This window comes from Protomyctophum bolini (assembly GCF_963924005.1).
Source record: "Protomyctophum bolini genome assembly, chromosome: 3".
In the NCBI taxonomy this organism is placed as follows: Eukaryota; Metazoa; Chordata; class Actinopteri; order Myctophiformes; family Myctophidae; genus Protomyctophum; species Protomyctophum bolini.
Window position 1 is genome coordinate 18413554 of NC_137864.1, and position 18243 is coordinate 18431796.

Consider the following 18243-nt stretch of genomic DNA (forward strand, 5'->3'; position numbering starts at 1 on the left):
TTGAATAAGCACCATTTGAACACCGTGAAAACAATAAATACTTTCAGACTCATAACATTTCATTTCATATTTTCACACAATGGTACATGGTAAATGGTGCATTTGTCGAAAAAGGCGCTTTACATATAGATACATTACATTCACCCATTCACCCTGTACCTCGCTCTGCTTATCGAGGGTGCTATGGGCTGGAAAGGCCACATTGAGCTTCATACAACTTCATACAACGAGTCACAGCATAGCAGTCACACCAAACAATCAGACACTGGATCATTTAAACGGTTCAGTCCACTGAAGCTACAAACATCTTGATTGTTCAAGATGACCACATCAGTGTGCAAGCATGAACATTGCCAACACACAAACTTCTCATACCGCGTTGCGCTGCTGCGTTCAAACACGCTGTCTCCCCCTCTGTCACTCTCTAGCTGTGTGTGGGTGAGTGAAGCTATCAGGTTAACCGGAAGGTTCACAATGAGGTAGTAGGTACTGCAAACATACAGAAAGTAACAAAATAAGGCGAACAAAATAATCAAAGAAAATAACGAACTTCAAACTAAATAATTGATTGAAGTTAAAAGAACCAAGTGTCACCGACACTTCCAGTACATATACCATTATGAGTGATTGACATATAAACCGTTCTTGATTCTTTGATCCTTGGTTTAAGTGGTTAAATATCCCAGATCTTTCTATTTTAATGTCTCACAATGCTGCATAGCCTATTTGTAGATCATCAGCATCTCCACTGTAATCCCCCCACAGTATTTAGGACAAGCAAGCATTTACCAAGATTTGCACAATAGCCCCTTAACCACCGCTCACATTCATTACTGTAGAACACAGCCAGGGCTGAGTTGATCATGTCATACTGTGGATTAGGGCTGGACAATAACCAAACATTTATTGAAACTGATATTTAGAACCAGTTACCGACTTATATAGTCAAATAATTGAGAAGCTGTGTTTTTTTATCATATTTTTTCCATATATCAAACATTTTAGTTGATGTTTATGTAATAAACTAAGGGCCCTATTTCGTGCTAAACACCTCATCCCTAAACTTCTTTGTCTTTTTGAGCGGTGCCTCTGTCCGTATGTAATATGTATGTCCGTATATCCGTATGTATGTCTGAGCACGGAAAGCTGCAACATCTAAAGTAGGGCTGCACAATATATCGTTATCGTATCGATATCGAGGTATGAACATGCACAATATCAGTATCGCAAAAAGACAACGGTATCGCGATATAGATATATCGTCGACATATCGATATATCGTCTATATCGACAATATATCGTCCACTTCTAAAGCCAGCCCTCTATTTTAGCCTGTGCCCCTCGGAAAATAAACCATCACTCGTTTGTCCCTCTGTCCTGTTGTAGCCTGGCTCCAGCCCTGCATCGCTAGCCAGGTCCATTAAGAAAATATGTTCTGGCGATTCAGGTCTGGAGTCTCCCGACGACGGTGTCAGCTAGGGCTGCACGATATATCGTCATCGTATCGATATCGAGATATCTGCCATATATATCGTGATATGAATTTTTGTCCATATCGTGCAGCCCTAATCTAAAGTGGCCAGTAGAGTACAGCACAGAGTAAAGTGGCACAGAGTACACTACAGTACGAGCCTACTAACTTGAAAAACATTTTTGAATAGTTCAAAATGCCGATCTACAAGCTCACAACGTGTTGATGTAGATCGCCTAGTTGAACAATTTTTAAAACAAAGTTTAGGCATAAGGGGTTTATCACTGACGAAAATAGGGCCTTAGTCTTAATAAGCCTTAATAATCACATAATCCCGTTCATAAATTGCTGTATTGTGAACCGCCGTGAGCTTTTAGATCACCCTTTTTAACCATAAAAACCAGTTCCTTAATTGTAATCGAGGAAAATGTTTGAAATGACCATGATGCAGATTTGTAGTCATATCGCTCAGCCCTATAGTTGTGGTATGAAGCAGAGGGCCGTATAAAATCTGTCCCCGGGTCGCATCTGGCCCACGGGCCGCACTTTGGACTTCCCTGCCCTAGTCACACGTTGCCAGACTATCACAGCACTCAGAAGCATTTAGAGATTTATTTGTGAGTCTAGAGTAACTATAATGTTACTGTAGTTTGTGCTGTTTGAGAGTTCCTCGATCAATGCTCTTTGTAAATGGTAAGTGTGATGATGACACTAGCAGGCAAGCCATCTTATTGACATGAGCCTTTTTATCTCAGGGCCCGCTTTATGTGTGCGTGCGTGCCAGCATGCGTGCGTCTATATGTTTGTATTGCTTAGCTCTGTCATGTCTCTCTCTCTTTTGTCAGTGAGACACGCACACACACATGCACACGTGCACACGCCTCTTTTCATAGAGGGGAAGCATGCTGTGCAACACATCACAAACACATGACCAACACGTCAGGGGGGACTCAAGTGTGTTTGTATAAATGTGGGAACACAAACTGTGCTTGACCTACAGTCCTACAGTATACTGTACATGCCAGTGATGGAAATGTTTCACCCAGCGCGTGAGGCTTGCATCGTCCAAGTTATAAAGGATAGAGGGCGCCTGCATTCTCAGCTCTGACCAGTAGGGCACATCGCTTCAATGCTGGCAAGCGTTCCTGGGCGCTTGCCATCGTCTTCATTGTGAACGAGCGGAATTAGGGGAAACCAAACTCCATGTTTGAAGTTTTTAATTCCCCCCCCCCCCCCCCCCCATAAATCAACACTATTGAACACCCTACATCTGTGTGTTGGTTAAAAAATATATCGGACGAAGTTAAAGTATTAAAAAGTGCTTCTGACAAAACCTCTTAACTGCATGGACCCTCAAACTCCACCTTCCCCCCCTCTCATGCAAGGCATTGACAATATATAAAGTCACAATACTAACTTTGATGAGTCAGTATTGCAATATAAGCTTTTCTTCATTTCCTGTAAAATGAACATTTTGGAGTTGGGTGCGTTCTGCCTGACAGCAGATACACCGTATCTGTGTGCTTATGGGGAGAGGATTATCCTTCATTTATACTTTGTTGTGTGTGGGTGTTGCACGCAGGTGTTGCATGCAAGTCTTTAGAGAAGGCCGAAAATAGCCGATCTACAAGCTCACAATGCGTCACACACACTGGCACATATCAGTATTTATATCTAAATGAGCAGGTAAGCGATTGAACAGTGTGGGTGTCTAGCTGCAATACAAACAGCCATTTTCTCCACATTGTGTAATGGGAGTATAATCGCTGTGCAAGTACCATAATGGACATACCCATATGGAAAAAAAAATACTAAATTTGTATATGTTTTACATGAAACTTGTAGTTAATATATATGACAGTCAAAGCAGATATAAGATCCATAGTATTTTTTTGTAAAGTGAAACTTATATAATTTTGTCATTTATATGAACTATATAAAACAGTCAAAGCACATATAAGATCCATAGTATTTTTTTGTAAAGTGAAACTTATATAATTTTGTCATTTATAGGAACTATATAAAACAGTCAAAGCACATATAAGATCCATAGTATTTTTTTGAAAAGTGAAACTTATATAATTTTGTCATTTATAGGAACTATATAAAACAGTCAAAGCACATATAAGAGCCATAGTAAGTTTTTGTAAAGTGAAACTTATATAATTTTGTTATTTATAGGAACTATATAAAACAGTCAAAGCACATATAAGAGCCATAGTAAGTTTTTGTAAAGTGAAACTTATATAATTTTGTCATTTATAGGAACTATATAAAACAGTCAAAGCACATATAAGAGCCATAGTAAGTTTTTGTAAAGTGAAACTTATATAATTTTGTCATTTATAGGAACTATATAAAACAGTCAAAGCACATATAAGAGCCATAGTAAGTTTTTGTAAAGTGAAACTTATATAATTTTGTCATTTATAGGAACTATATATAACAGTCAAAGCACATATATAGAGCCATAGTAAGTTTTTGTAAAGTGAAACCTATATAATTTTGTAACTTATAAGAACTATATGTGACGGTAAATCCACATACAATATTCTTAGTAAATTAGTATAAATTGAAATATATATGAACTTAAACTTAAATAATTACTGCAGTAAATCCACATACAAAATCCTTAGTAATTGTGTGTTGTCAAACTTGTAGAGTTGGGCAAACATCAGTGAAACCAAAATCTGATAGGATATTGTATAGAAACCATACAATACAGGCCATGTATGTCACAGAGACATCCAAATTAAACAAAACCTAATCTTACAATGAAATAACATGAGATGACAAAATAATGAGTTGTATTCCCTTTTACATTTTATGACTCCTACATTATTTAAGATCCCCCCACCCAGTGCCCCCCCAGCCAGTGTCCTCCCCAGCCAGTGACCCCCCCAGTGTGACACCCCCCACCCAGTGCCCCCCAGCCAGTGTCCCCCCAGTGTGATGCCCCCCCCCAGCCAGTGTCCTCCCCAGCCAGTGTCCCCCCAGTGTGACACAAGCCCCCAGTGCCCCCCCAACCAGTGCCCCCCCCCCCAGCCAGTGCCCCCCCAGCCAGTGTCACCACCAATGTCCCCCCATGTACCTCCCAATGCATTTTATTTTATACTGCTATGGTAACTTATAAGAATCTTCTAAAAAAAACAAAAAACATAAAGAGAGCATATCAAACACTTCACATATGTCAGGATGTGTCTGGGTAGCTCAGTCGGTAGAGCTCTCGCCTTAAGACCACAAGTTCGTGGGTTCGATCCTGGGCACTGGCAACTCAGCGTATGAGTAACACAGCTTGGGTGCGGCAAGTGATGCGGGAAGAATTGGGAGTTGATGGTATAGTAGGTGTGGTGCTCTATCTCAGCAACTTTTTAACAACTATAAGGTATATTGTATTGGCTGATTTTATAACAATGTTATAAAAATCATATAAAAGAAGCATACTTTTCTTGTAAATTAAATGGTTACAAACTATAAAATACATACTATAATGGTATTTTCTTTATATATGGAAAGGATATATCTCATATAATTTAAAACTACAAACATTGTATGGAACATGTAAGGAAAATACAGTTTGCCATGTACTTACCTCATAGATCACATACATGTTGTTTACTTGATTCATACATGATTCACTTTATTGTCTTATATGAGGATTGTATGAAAGGTGCCACTTTCAAGAGTTCACATATAAAATCTAGTATGTACTTTACATGACATACATGTAAATGACATACATAAAAAATGTAAATACTTACTATTGGAGGCAACAGGACAACATATATGTTTCTTCTACTTTTTTTTCCATATGGGTATACAAGAGCATATCAGTGCAAATGTCAGTTTAGATTGGTTGTTCGTTGATGCAATGCTTCAGTGTTTATTCTTCTCTTTCTATTGTATTGTAAATATCTGTCCGCTGTGAATACCCTCGGACACCCTGCCTCCATTTAGATGTTAATTAGTGACGGTATGAAGACATTTGGCATAGGAGTGCTAATCCCCAAATGTCAGTGCAGTTTACACTTTGTCAGAACGCGTGCATGTGTGATGCACAGGTGCCCGGAACCGTGTATAATTTTGTATGAATGGTGCAAACTCAAGACTAGAGAAAGGCATGGCGCCGTGCTTTGTCTGTAGCAAGTGTTATATTTACTGTATATCAGTGAAAGTTAGCCCAATAATGTATAGCTATGATAAAAGTGAACAGTGCATTGCATGAGTTTTGTGTGAAATTGTGTGTGAGTGCGTGCGTGCATATTTCTCTGTCCATCAGGGCACAGTGTGGAGGCATATTTGAATTGTTGCCATGGAAACCAATTGCTGCTGTAAAACAGAAATTCTCTTCTCTTCTCTTCTCTTCTCTTCTCTTCTCTTCTCTTCTCTTCTCTTCTCTTCTCCCTGCCTTCCTGGCTTCCTGGCTTCCTCCCACATGCTTCCTCTTCCTTCTCTCCCCACACCATGGCCTCCTCACAGAGAATTCAGCTCATTCACAGTTAGTATGTGCACCTGCAATTAGGGCTGACAAAAATCCCTCATAATTAGACCTTTTGGATGGACCGTTTTAGCAGGAGATCACCACCCCTCCCCTCCTGTTCTCCATCCTGTATAGAATACACATGGGATCACACTATGAGTGTTGTTTTGTTGTGGTTCCAGTTCAAGGGTTCGGGTTTTTCGTCTGCACTTTGTTTTGGTTCCCCCATTCCCCATTTAAATGCTGAATCGAGTATACTGTAACTACTAGTTTTAGTTTAGTCTCGCCAGTCACTACTAGAAGATTGATATAACAAACAATCTAAGGGTTTTATTGGGCAGGCCCTAAAACTATGATGCAGGGAAACGTTTTGGGTAATACTGGTTCCGGGTTGGTGGTTTCCGGCCTGATGACTACAGACCAGTGACTACAGCATGACGTAAGTTACTGTACCATCTGCTCCCGGACCGGATCAGAAACCCGGAAATGGTACGCCTCCAAGGCTACTCACTAAACAGTAAACACTATGCATTATTTAGAAGTCAGAAACCACAATTTTCACATCATGCGATGACTAATCGTGTTTCTCCTCGCCTGACATGCCCCCCCCCCCCCCCTCCCATCCCCTGCACACGTGTGTCGTCCTCCTCCCACTGGCTCCCAGCTCCTCTTTCTCTTTCCCTCCTCCTCGCCTTCCCCATCTATCCTCCTATTGCTCTGTGCATGGCTGTTAATAGACGAACAGTAAATAACAGCAATAATAGTAAATAATAGGTCTGCAGCTGACATCAAAGAGCAGCGAGGGCGTGTGGGAGGGGCTGGGGGGGGGGGGGGGGGGGGTGAGGGATGGAAAAGAAAGAAGTGTACTGAGAGTGAGTTAGGAGGGAGAGATAGAGAGAGAATGGACAAGACCATCAGTCAGAATTGGTCACTGGTGTGATTGTCTAATGGTCACTTAGCCTGGCAGCGAGTCCATGAAGCTCTGAGCCCGTCAATATGTCGAAAAGCATCCGCCGCTGTCTTCACTCACTGAACGCACGCACACACACACACACACACACACACACACACACACACACACACACACACACACACGCACACACACTGGCCTTTGAAGTGTGCAGGGTCCCTAAGGTAGTCACAGCACGAAATAATGGATCTGCCGTTTGTCACTGGAAGCTTTATGAAACCGTTTAGGATCCTCTCTCAAAGGGCATTGTAAAATTCTCAAGTGTTAATTTAAAGGGAAACTAGCCTACACTGTATATATATTATATATATAAATATTTTAGCCCTCATTTCCCTCCATCAGCCACTATATTGTTGTGCTGGTGTGTTTCCTTGCAGAAAGACGCATCCCTCTGGCTGTATTTGGGGTTTGTTCCACTGTTGACATTTCCTCTGTTTAAGTTGACTGATCCATTGGGCCATTTAAACTTGTTCTGTGCTCGTTAGTGATCTCTCTAATCAATTAAGGCATCAAAGACACCTGTTGGATGCCTGTCAGAGAGAGGGAGTGTGTTTGTTATGGACCGATTCCGTAACGGGTCTCATGGTCGCAGCCTACATATTTCCTGTAGGCGGAGACGACACATCTGCGGTTTCCCCGCACCAAGCTTCTACTACAGTGAATGGAAAAGTGACTGATGTTAGTCTGCCTCAAACTTTACTTTTTTACCTGCTTTTACTAACACTAACATTACAAAGATGCCCAGAACATTGGGATGAACCTGTGTAGTTTATGGCTGCTCCAACAGTAGTGGCAACATATATATATATTTTTAATAAACAAATGTGAAAATATCTACCGTGGTGGCTGAGACCAGAGCCATATAGTAATGGTTGAGACAAAGCAGTGAAAGGTCCTGAAAGACACATAATGTCAGTCTTACCCAATACCCAATCTTTCTGTTTTAGGAACACAAGGCTGTTGTACTTTATACCTCATACTAAGCAGTATGAGGTATAAAGTAAGTATGAGGACCTTTCACTGCTTTGTCTTAACCATTACTATATGGCTCTGGTCTCAGCCACCGCGGTGGATATTTTGTTTTTCTTTTCTTCTTTTTATGTTGCCACTACTGTTGGAGCAGTTATAAACTACACAGGTTCATCCTGATGTTCTGGGCATCTTTGTAATGTTAGTGTTAATAAAAAGCAGGTAAAAGAGTAACAGGCATCAGTCACTTTTCCATTCACTGTAGTAGAAGCTTGGTGCGGGGAAACCGCAGTTGTGTTGTCTCGGACTACAGGAAATACGTATGCTGCGACCATGAGACCCGTTACCGAATCGGTCCATACACACACAGTCAGACTTGCCTAGTATCCCTTTAACATGCGTGCTGTACAAATGGAACCGTGTGTGTGTGTGTGTGTGTGTGTGTGTGTGCGTGTGCGTGTGTGTGTGCGTGTGTGTGTGTGTGCGTGTGTGTGTGTGTGTGTGTGTGTGTGTGTGTGTGCGCGCGCGCGTTCAGTGAGTGAAGACAGCGGCGGATGCTTTTCCACATATTGACGGGCTCAGAGCTTCATGGACTGCATGCGTGCGCTCGCGCGCATTTGTGTGTATGTATGTCTCTCCACACAATACATACTCTTCCTTCCATATGGCGAAAGGGGGCTGGAGGTCCCAAATGTTGAGTGGATTTATGCAGCAACAAGGCTGAGCCACCTACTACACATGCTCAATAATGATGGTGGCACCATCAGAGAAATGGCCAGGAGAGACTCTGGGAAACTGGACTCACAAGCCAAGGGCTTTGGGGTCTGGTGTGATTGGCCAGATCTCAACGACCTCAGGAGACAGGAGTCCAGCTAAAATGGGCAAAAAAACTGTGCCCATCTCTGATGGATTAATTACAGACTCCAGCGTGGTAGTGGAGGCTACTCTCACCCACCATGCAGGCAGGGGACACTAGACTACAGGAATAAACGGCTACACAGGTTCAGCTTAGTACAAAACAGACTGAAGCCAAACAACATTGGCGTGGACTTCGACTGCAGGGAAAGTTGGCCTGTGTTGATTCAGATGATCACTCTGTTTCACATTCGATGGACAAAAATGCTATTGGGGAGGATGTTTTAAAATTCACCATCAAAGCGAGACTGCAAGTATTACCAACCAAGACAAGCACAATCTGTCAAGTGCATACAAGAATGTGTACTGTATATTGCTCACCACGACCGTATTGTTGACCGTCCTAGTGTCTGATGCAGTTCCAAAATAAATCCAGTGCAGCAATGTATACACTAAACATTTAAGAGTGTTACCAGATTGGTTTAGTTGTGCATGCGTTGTCTTTGCTAACATCCCAAATACACCTGATGATGTTTTTCAAGGAGGTCCTGATTCTGGAGGTGGGCTGTGTCTTTGATTTGTACATGGACCAGGCATTTCATGATAAACATTCTAAGTACCAACCATTACTTGGAATCATAACAAACCTTGGGTATCGATGTAGATTCGCCATAATGATATTCAGAAGCCTGGGCCATTTCCTGTACATAAACTGACCAACGAGTGGCCTAACAATAGCTGGCATGACAAAGAGGGAGCCAGTGGAGGGAGCGGAGCAGGGGGGAGACATGTGAGAATTTTGTCTGGTTGAAGACCAAGCGAGCTGCGGCATTTTGGATCAGTTGGAGAGGCTTAAGTGCACATGCTGGTAGGCCAGTAAGGAGGGAGTTACAATAGTCGAGTTTTGACAAGAATGTTGTCTGGATTAGAAGCTGGGCTGATTCCTGGGTGAGGAACGGTCTAATTCGTCGTATGTTATAGAGTGTGAACCTACAGGATCGAGTGACGGCTGTGATGTGAGTTTTGAACGAGAGCTGACTGTCCAGGACAACACCAAGATTCCTGGCTGTTGGGACAGACGTTACCAGGGCGTGTGCGTGTTCACGCTGATATCCTGGCAATGTGGGTCATTCACTTTGCGTTTTAGTTTAAAGCAATGGTGCTCAAAGTGGGGTTCAGGGAGGGACCCCCACACAGGGTTCCTTGACCCTCACAGGTCTGTAACTCTGAGGTTCCATTTGGTTCCAATGATGTGTATACTCTTCCACTTCCATCCACTCTCAGAGTTAGGGGGGCATTGAGAAAGGCTCAGCTGCATCACTTTGCACTTCCTAAGCACAATCATGTATTTAATGACCCTCCCAACATCTAGCTTTTGGAAATCACGTCACATGGCAGCCAAGTCTACAGACTTTAAATGCTTGTTTGCAGCAGTTTCAACAAACATTACCAGGCGCCCCTTACTTCACACGAGTGTGATGTTTTTCAATCCAATTTCAGGTATTCATGTTCTGTGTGTGTCATATATTTACCACCCCACTCTCTCTCTCTGTTCCTCCAGGGATTGCATTTACACTCCTCCATGATGCTCGTCAGCCTCCGCCTCTCTCCTTCCCGTCTTCAGGACTATCTCTTCCTCTCCCCCGGCTCCTCCTTCCCTCCTCCTCCTCCTGCCGCTCCAGACCACCCGTCCCACCATCATCCTCATCCCCGACTGGCTCTGCCCTCCGTCTCCCTGTCCTTGTCCCTGTCCCTCCTCTTCCTCTCCTTGCTCCTCCTTCCGGCCGGCGAGTGCAGCCGGGCGGGGGGCAGGCCCGGCGGCGGAGGAGGTGGGCCCGGAGGTGCCCAGGGGACGCAGGGAGGCCAGAGGGGAGGGGGAGGGGGCGGCGGACAGAGGGGGGGCGGTGCCCTCCTGCCCCCTCACTACGCCGCGGGTTTGCCCCCCATCTCCCCGGCGGTCAACCCCAAGCTGGTCAGCTCGCTCAGCATCGCCGTCATCCTTGTGGGCAACTCCAGTGAGGTGACGCTGGGCGTGGGGCTGGAGAAGGAGGACTTCCTGCACATCCCCTACCCTCCCAAGGTGGAGGTGGTCACCATGAACGAGACCGACCCCAAGAGCATCATCAACAGGATCTGTGGGCAGATGACGCGGCACTCGCTGCAGGGCGTGGTCTTTGGCGACGACACGGACCAGGAGGCCATCGCCCAGATCCTGGACTTCATCTCGGCCCAGACGCACATCCCCATCCTGGGCATCCGGGGAGGGTCCTCCATGGTCATGGCAGCAAAGGTAAGGGCTTTGTTTGTTGTTTGGAGAAGTGGGGGAGGGGGTCCAGGGACCCTCAGACTTCCTTGAGGGGCTTCCAAATTGACCCTTACAGGTCTCATTGACTGCCAAACACCATTTCCACATTTAGTTTTTCTTTTTTTATATGCTGGATGGCACTTTTCGCTAACCTATGGGTCCCCATTGGTTTCGGGGGTGACAACCCGACACATCGATCATATAAAAACTGTTTTCCCGAGTCTGTAGGAGCCGGTGGAAAAACACCACATTTTGTTAATGCATTCCTATGGACAACTGCGTACAGCGCTCGCTCTACACCAGAATCCTTTCAGCCAATGTGTTGACCACATTTGTGCACCATAAAAAGAGTTTGAGAACCAGTTTGAGAACCACTGCCCCAGAATACATCCTTATAGCCCATGGGTGCCCACACTTCTTTTTTTTTTTTACTTCAGAGCGACTTTCAAAATGCCCAGCTAAACGAGATCTACCCACCAAAAGTTGTTTTATCCCATTCCTGAAAATAGTTTGAAGAAATGTACCTTTGGACTAGTGGCACTGATGTTACATATAATAGAATGGTACATTTGGTACATAACATTGTAATGCTACTGACATTTGTGTGCAACACTCTTGAAAACAAAGAAGACATTGCATTGTTTGTGGGTTTGAGCTGACTTTTTTATGTCAATCAATCAAGTAAAGTCGCCTTAATTCATGTGGCAGATGCCTTTTTATATTTAAATTATATCTTTTTAGGGGCATCATGTGGTCTACCTGCACAGCCTTTGTGATCTACAGTACTGGTAGATCACGATCTACCTTTTGGGCACCCCTGGGTTAGCATACAATACATACTTCATTGACCAGGGCTGCCAGCAGTCTGTGTTCAGCATCCATATTTTGGGGGGAACATTAGCCACAAATAGCTCACAGTGAGATTTGGTGTACATGGAGAAAAATAGGTCCAAATAACACAGGTGATTTACTACTAGGGTTTAAGAAGTGCATGGTGAATTGAATTCCCCTGTGTATCCAACCTCACATTGAAGTCGTTGACAGTGAGTTGACTCTAAGAGGAATGAATCACAGTGTGTATAACCATGGGATGCTTGACAAGTCAAAAGAAAGGTTCTGTAGGATTTATCAAATGTGGTTATAAGAGATCTAATCTAGGATACACATGGAGAATCGGTGATGTGGTAATGGAACGATTTATTCAAACAGTGCACTAGAATAATGTTTTCTTAATAGGCTTATACCAGTGAGTGAGTCAATTACTGAACACTCCGGGAATCCATATTGAGGCTCGGGCATGTATTATCTTTTTGATTCAGCTCATAGCTGTTGGAGAAATACTGAGGTTGTATTGGATTCACTACAGCGGTCGTTGATTTGCAACATTCATGAATCATGATTCTTTACTGTTGTCACATACACGTATAGAGTACAATTATTGGGGCTCAACATTGCAGCGAAATGAGAAAATAGCAGCAATAGCAATAAAGTAACAAATTGGAAAGAGCAGTTAAAAACAAAAGTACTAGTAAAAATATATACAAGAGCAATTACAAAAATGTGTCTTTGTTGTGTGTGGGTGTGTGTTTGGGGGGGGGGGGGGGGGGCACATTAGGGCACCTGCCCTCACAAAATGTCTGTGCATGGCAGCCCTTGGTGGTTGAGGGCAGTGTAGTCCCCATACAGTGATGCATCCAGTCAGGGTGCTCTCTGTGGTGCTTTTGTGTAGAAGACCCTTAGGAACTTGGGGCCCACAAAACTGAAGAGTTTTACTTGACTGTCTCGTTGCATTATAAGATTTGAAAATAAAATGTTCCAAACTGTGATGCTGAGTATAGTAGTCCGGTACCAGTGCTATAGGCCTTTTTATTCAGTTGGATATTTATTTTTGCCTGTCTCTCAAATTGAATTAAGGGAGAACCACATGAATGTCCCAAATGAAGGGGAATTGAATCAATTCCCCCTCAGCCTAAAGGCCCATACGGCGGTTTGCAAAGGTCGGAAATGGTTCACAATCACTCATAAAACCTGAATGCCTCCCTCTTCTTCCAAGTCAATGTAACTCACTCACCAGGGTTTACTTTAGAAGAGACAAGGGCCAGGTTTTTAATGCATTCTCTGCCATTGAAGTAGATTTACGTCTAAGTCTAATCCAACGGTAAATGCACCGATGATGTTTATTATATATTGGTTTATTATAGATCGCGCTCTTCACCACGGCATGAATAGCTCTTGTTTACTAGGCGATCGATAAAAACTGAAAAAACGGAAGTGAAAAAGTCTGCCTCTTTTTTATTCACTTATCTCAGATTATTTTCCCAGATTGCGTTTTGGTCAAAACAAGCTTTATGCACGGCCCATAACTAAAGCGTCTCATGTTTCAGGATAATTCAAATAAGATTGTGCGGCATGATGTCGCGCGGCCACGGTGTTAATGCAATAGGATCTATAAAAAGGGCAAGAGACTGTATGGAAGTGATAGAGAGCAATACTAGGAAAGGAGAGAAGGATAGGAAAGGAGATGGGGAGAGAAGGATAGGAAAGGAGATGGGGAGAGAAGGATAGGAAAGGAGAGGGGATAAGGATAGTAAAGGAGATGAGGAAGAAGGAAAGGAGAGGGGGAGAAGGTTAGGAAAGGAAATGGGGGCGAAGGATAGGAAAGGAGAGGGGGAGAAGGATAGGAAAGGAGAGGGGGAGAAGGATAGGAAAGGAGAGGGGGAGAAGGATAGGAAAGGAGAGGGGGAGAAGGATAGGAAAGGAGAGGGTGAGAAGGATAGGAAAGGAGAGGGGGAGAAGGATGGGAAAGGAGAGGGTGAGAAGGATAGGAAAGGAGAGGGTGAGAAGGATAGGAAAGGAGAGGGGGAGAAGGATGGGAAAGGAGAGGGGGAGAAGGATAGGAAAGGAGAGGGGGAGAAGGATAGGACAGGAGAGGGGGAGAAGGATGGGAAAGGAGAGGGGGAGAAGGATAGGAGAGGGGGAGAAGGATAGGAAAGGAGAGGGGGAGAAGGATAGGAAAGGAGAGGGATAGGAAAGGAGAGGGTGAGAAGGATAGGAAAGGAGAGGGATAGGAAAAGAGAGGGGGAGAAGGATAGGAAAGGAGAGGGGGAGAAGGATAGGAAAGGAGAGGGGGAGAAGGATAGGAAAGGAGAGGGGGAGAAGGATAGGAGAGGGGGAGAAGGATAGGAAAGGAGAGGGGGAGAAGGATAGGAAAGGAGAGGGGGAGAAGGATAGGAAAGGAGAGGGATAGGAAAGGAGAGGGTGAGAAGGATAGGAAAGGAGAGGGATAGGAAAAGAGAGGGGGAGAAGGATAGGAAAGGAGAGGGATAGGAAAAGAGAGGGGGAGAAGGATAGGAAAGGAGAGGGGGAGAAGGATAGGAAAGGAGAGGGGGAGAAGGATAGGAAAGGAGAGGGATAGGAAAAGAGAGGGGGAGAAGGATGGGAAAGGAGAGGGATAGGAAAAGAGAGGGGGAGAAGGATAGGAAAGGAGAGGGGGAGAAGGATAGGAAAGGAGAGGGGGAGAAGGATAGGAAAGGAGAGGGGGAGAAGGATGGGAAAGGAGAGGGAGAGAAGGATGGGAAAGGAGAGGGATAGGAAAAGAGAGGGGAGAAGGATAGGAAAGGAGAGGGGGAGAAGGATAGGAAAGGAGAGGGGGAGAAGGATAGGAAAGGAGAGGGATAGGAAAAGAGAGGGGGAGAAGGATAGGAAAGGAGAGGGGGAAGAATAAGGGAGTGATATTGTAGAGGTATAAAGAACAAAGGATTAAAGGCGTATGTGCATGGGGGATGGGGGGGGGATGATGGCTATGAAATAACACAGCGTGTGCAGTGGTGGAAAGTAACTAAGTACATTTACTTATAAGTACTGTACTTAAGCACAAACATTGAATGCCATTGACAATGAATGGAGAGTTTATGTCATATGTGTCTGAGCAAATCGGTATTTTTGTTAAATTCCCATTGACAATGAATGGAGAATTTACGTCATATGTGTCTGAGAAAATGTTACGTCATGATGATGTACGATGATAGAGCGCCTCTCACTTCACACAGCTGTGATTTTTTACTTCTACTCTACTACATCTCGGATCCAAATATTGTACTTTTACTCCATGCACTAGATTTATTGGAAAACTGTAGTTATATAGATTTCGATTATTATTGCAATATTATTGCTATATACATTTTGGCCATTTGAAAATAGCCGATCTACAAGCTCACAAGTTTGCAGATTGGGGATATTCAAAAGATTGAAATACATTTGAAAACCTTGAAATGGAACATTGTGCATAATGAGTAGAGTACTAGCACTTTACAATACATTTTCATGCCAATACTTTAATAATAATTATTTCACTCAAGCACATTCTGAATTCCGGACTTTTACTTGTAACAGAGAGTATTTCTACATTTCAGTATGGATACCGCAAAAAGTACTTTTCCCAGCACTGACAGCGTGTGTGTGGCTGTCACGGATCTCAACGTGTAATTACCACGTTTGAAACCTGCGCGACAGAAAGACAGCGAGGGCACCAACCGAGAGAGGGACATGTTGCAGGAGACACCGCGCTGAGGCAGAGGTGAAACAGATGTTTTAAAATGCTGCCGCAGAGAGGAGGAGGAGGAACGAGACACCAGCGAAGATGTCTTTTTACACTGTACAGTGTATGATGTTGATGCTTTCCATTGAAGGGTTTTTCTTAGAAGTGATTTTCCACTTGCCAGGCTCTGCTTGTGTCTTTATCTCTTCCCTCTGATGCTTACTCACTGACACACACGCGCGCGCGCGTGCGCATGGGTGATCAAACGCGCGCAGATCTCGGTGTGGTGGATACGGTTGCCGTGGCAACCACTTGCTTATACATTTACTTGTCTTCTATATATAAAGTCAGCTTGAGAGAGGAGGCGTGTTAATTTCTGGGCCTGGAAGAAAAAATGAACGGGGTTCTTCAGATTCACAATACCCTCAGCCACGGAAGGAAGGGGGGAAGGGCGGATTGTCGTTGGTGTGGAAAACGGAGAAGTTGAGAGAATGAGACAGAAAACAAACTGGGTGGAAAGATGGATACGGGGTGAGGTGTTGATCACACAGTGTCCAGTATTGCACAGGCTTTTCCTGACAAGTTGTGCACAAAATTGATGTTTTTGACAGCAATTTTTGATGTAGTTTTAAGTCACAGTCTTTTGAATGATATGTAATTTAGTTTGAGTCACATTTACGTAGTCATCTGAAATGTTTTAGTCGACTAAATATCATAAGTGCGCGCATCCCATATAGGGTCCCATTAAAAGTAGGATCTACTTTGGCTGTTATCTCAGCACTGTCCGTGGTGGTCATCATCCATCCGATGTTCGGATCTGATTTGTGATTTTTGAGTGGTACAACCACTCCCTTACGGAGCTGTGTGGGTGGCTGGGTGCGTCTGAGCACGAAAACAGCATGGTTGTTTTTCACCAGCTGTGCACAACCTAATACACACGCAAACACACATGCACATATTAACTGTATACAGTATATGATGATTTCAGGTGTGCCAGTACAGTACAGTACAGTAGAGGGCCCCCCACTAACTCTGTCATTTCTCTACCCTCTATCGCCACCCGGTGGCAGTTAACTTGGATTTGGTTGTCAATTTTTTTTGGCAGGCCAATACCTGAATTTACACTCGGTTGCATAAATAGCCGATCTGCTATTTTCAGCATGTAACCATGAAAAGTTGACGAAATTTGTAAATATATTTAGTCATAGCTCAGTTTTTATTATGTTTTTATTTAGTTTATGCCGGCGGAAAAAAAGGTAGTCGAAATTTTTTGGTCATAGTTTTAGTCGACGAAATCAACACTAGTGCACAATTACACTGCGGTGTACAATGTATAGCCTGCCCTATACCGTATATGAATCGGGTTAAGAGAATGCTGGTGAAATCTCCGATGCAAAGGCAGAGAGCTGTGTGGGAGAGAAGTAACATGAAGCCTGTATAAAGTCCATGAGGGGGAGTTGTATGAACAGAAGTGTGTGTGTGTGTGTGTGTGTGTGTGTGTGTGTGTGTGTGTGTGTGTGTGTGTGTGTGTGTGTGTGTGTGTGCATGTGCGTGCGCGCGTGTGTGTGTGTGTGTGTGTGTGTGTGTGTGCGCGCGCGCGCGATTGAGTGAATGAATTTTCCAGCATCAATAACTCAATTACCTTCAGGTTGCTGGGTCCATTCTCTATCAATCCACAATTATGTCTAATCCATTTTGTTATAAATATCCAGCAGGCTTTGTCTTCAGGCATCTGGGTAGGGCAAACCATTTGATTGCTTGATATCATTCATTGGTCACTGAACAATTACCATTTCCATTTGAAAACGACGCTGGATGTACATTTCCCTTTTCTGCTTTCAGCCGCTGATCTTTAAGCTAATATTATTCCACATGCTTACTGGCGTCAGTGCACATGAGGGGCATGGCGAAATAAAGAGTCATTGTTGGTTGATTGTATGCATAGGATTCCTTCCATCTTCCTTCCCTCACCCCGTTATAATAAATGGGTGAACCAGAAACAGATGCAGGCAGGTTAGGTCCATTATGCACCAAACAATTCACACACTCCAATTTAGCCATTCATTCACACCGTGCCATGGGTTGGTTTCGGCATAATGGGACAGCAGTGTTCTTGGCCCCGACCCACAACTCACCTCCGGCTCCAGAGACTAATGAGGTCTCTCAGATCTATTGTTGGGAGTTAAGGTGTGTGTGTGTGTGTGTGTGTGTGTGTGTGTGTGTGTGTGTGTGTGTGTGTGTGTGTGTGTGTGTGTGTGTGTGTGTGTGTGTGTGTGTGTGTGTGTGTGTGTGTGTGTGTGTGTGTGTGTGTGTGTGTGTGTGTGTGTGTGTGTGTGTGTGTGTGTGTGTGTGTGTGTGTGTGTGTGTGTGTGTGTGTGTGTGTGTGTGTGTGTGTGTGTGTGTGTGTGTGTGTGTGTGTGTGTGTGTGTGTGTGTGTGTGTGTGTGTGTGTGTGTGTGTGTGTGTGTGTGTGTGTGTGTGTGTGTGTGTGTGTGTGTGTGTGTGTGCGCGTGCGTAAGTGAATTACTATACTTGTGAGTATTAGTAGAATTTATGGGCTTTTTTTATCCAAAGCGCTTTACATGTACATTCACACACACATTCATACAACAATGGCAGAGGTAACTACTGTATGCAAGGCACCAACCTGGGAGCTA

At 43.9% G+C, this 18243-nt stretch overlaps 1 protein-coding gene across 1 annotated transcript in view; it reads left to right on the top strand.

Annotated features, from left to right (window-relative positions):
- Positions 1-18243, top strand: part of grin2bb (glutamate receptor, ionotropic, N-methyl D-aspartate 2B-b) — a gene marked incomplete at its 3' end in the record, with an annotated part of 123228 nt that overhangs the window by 12279 nt on the left and 92706 nt on the right. The window contains exon 2 of the mRNA XM_080757229.1: positions 10307-11035. Coding sequence (XP_080613355.1) covers positions 10328-11035 — 708 coding nt within the window. The 5' untranslated portion in view covers positions 10307-10327. The remainder of the gene's footprint in view (positions 1-10306; positions 11036-18243) is intronic.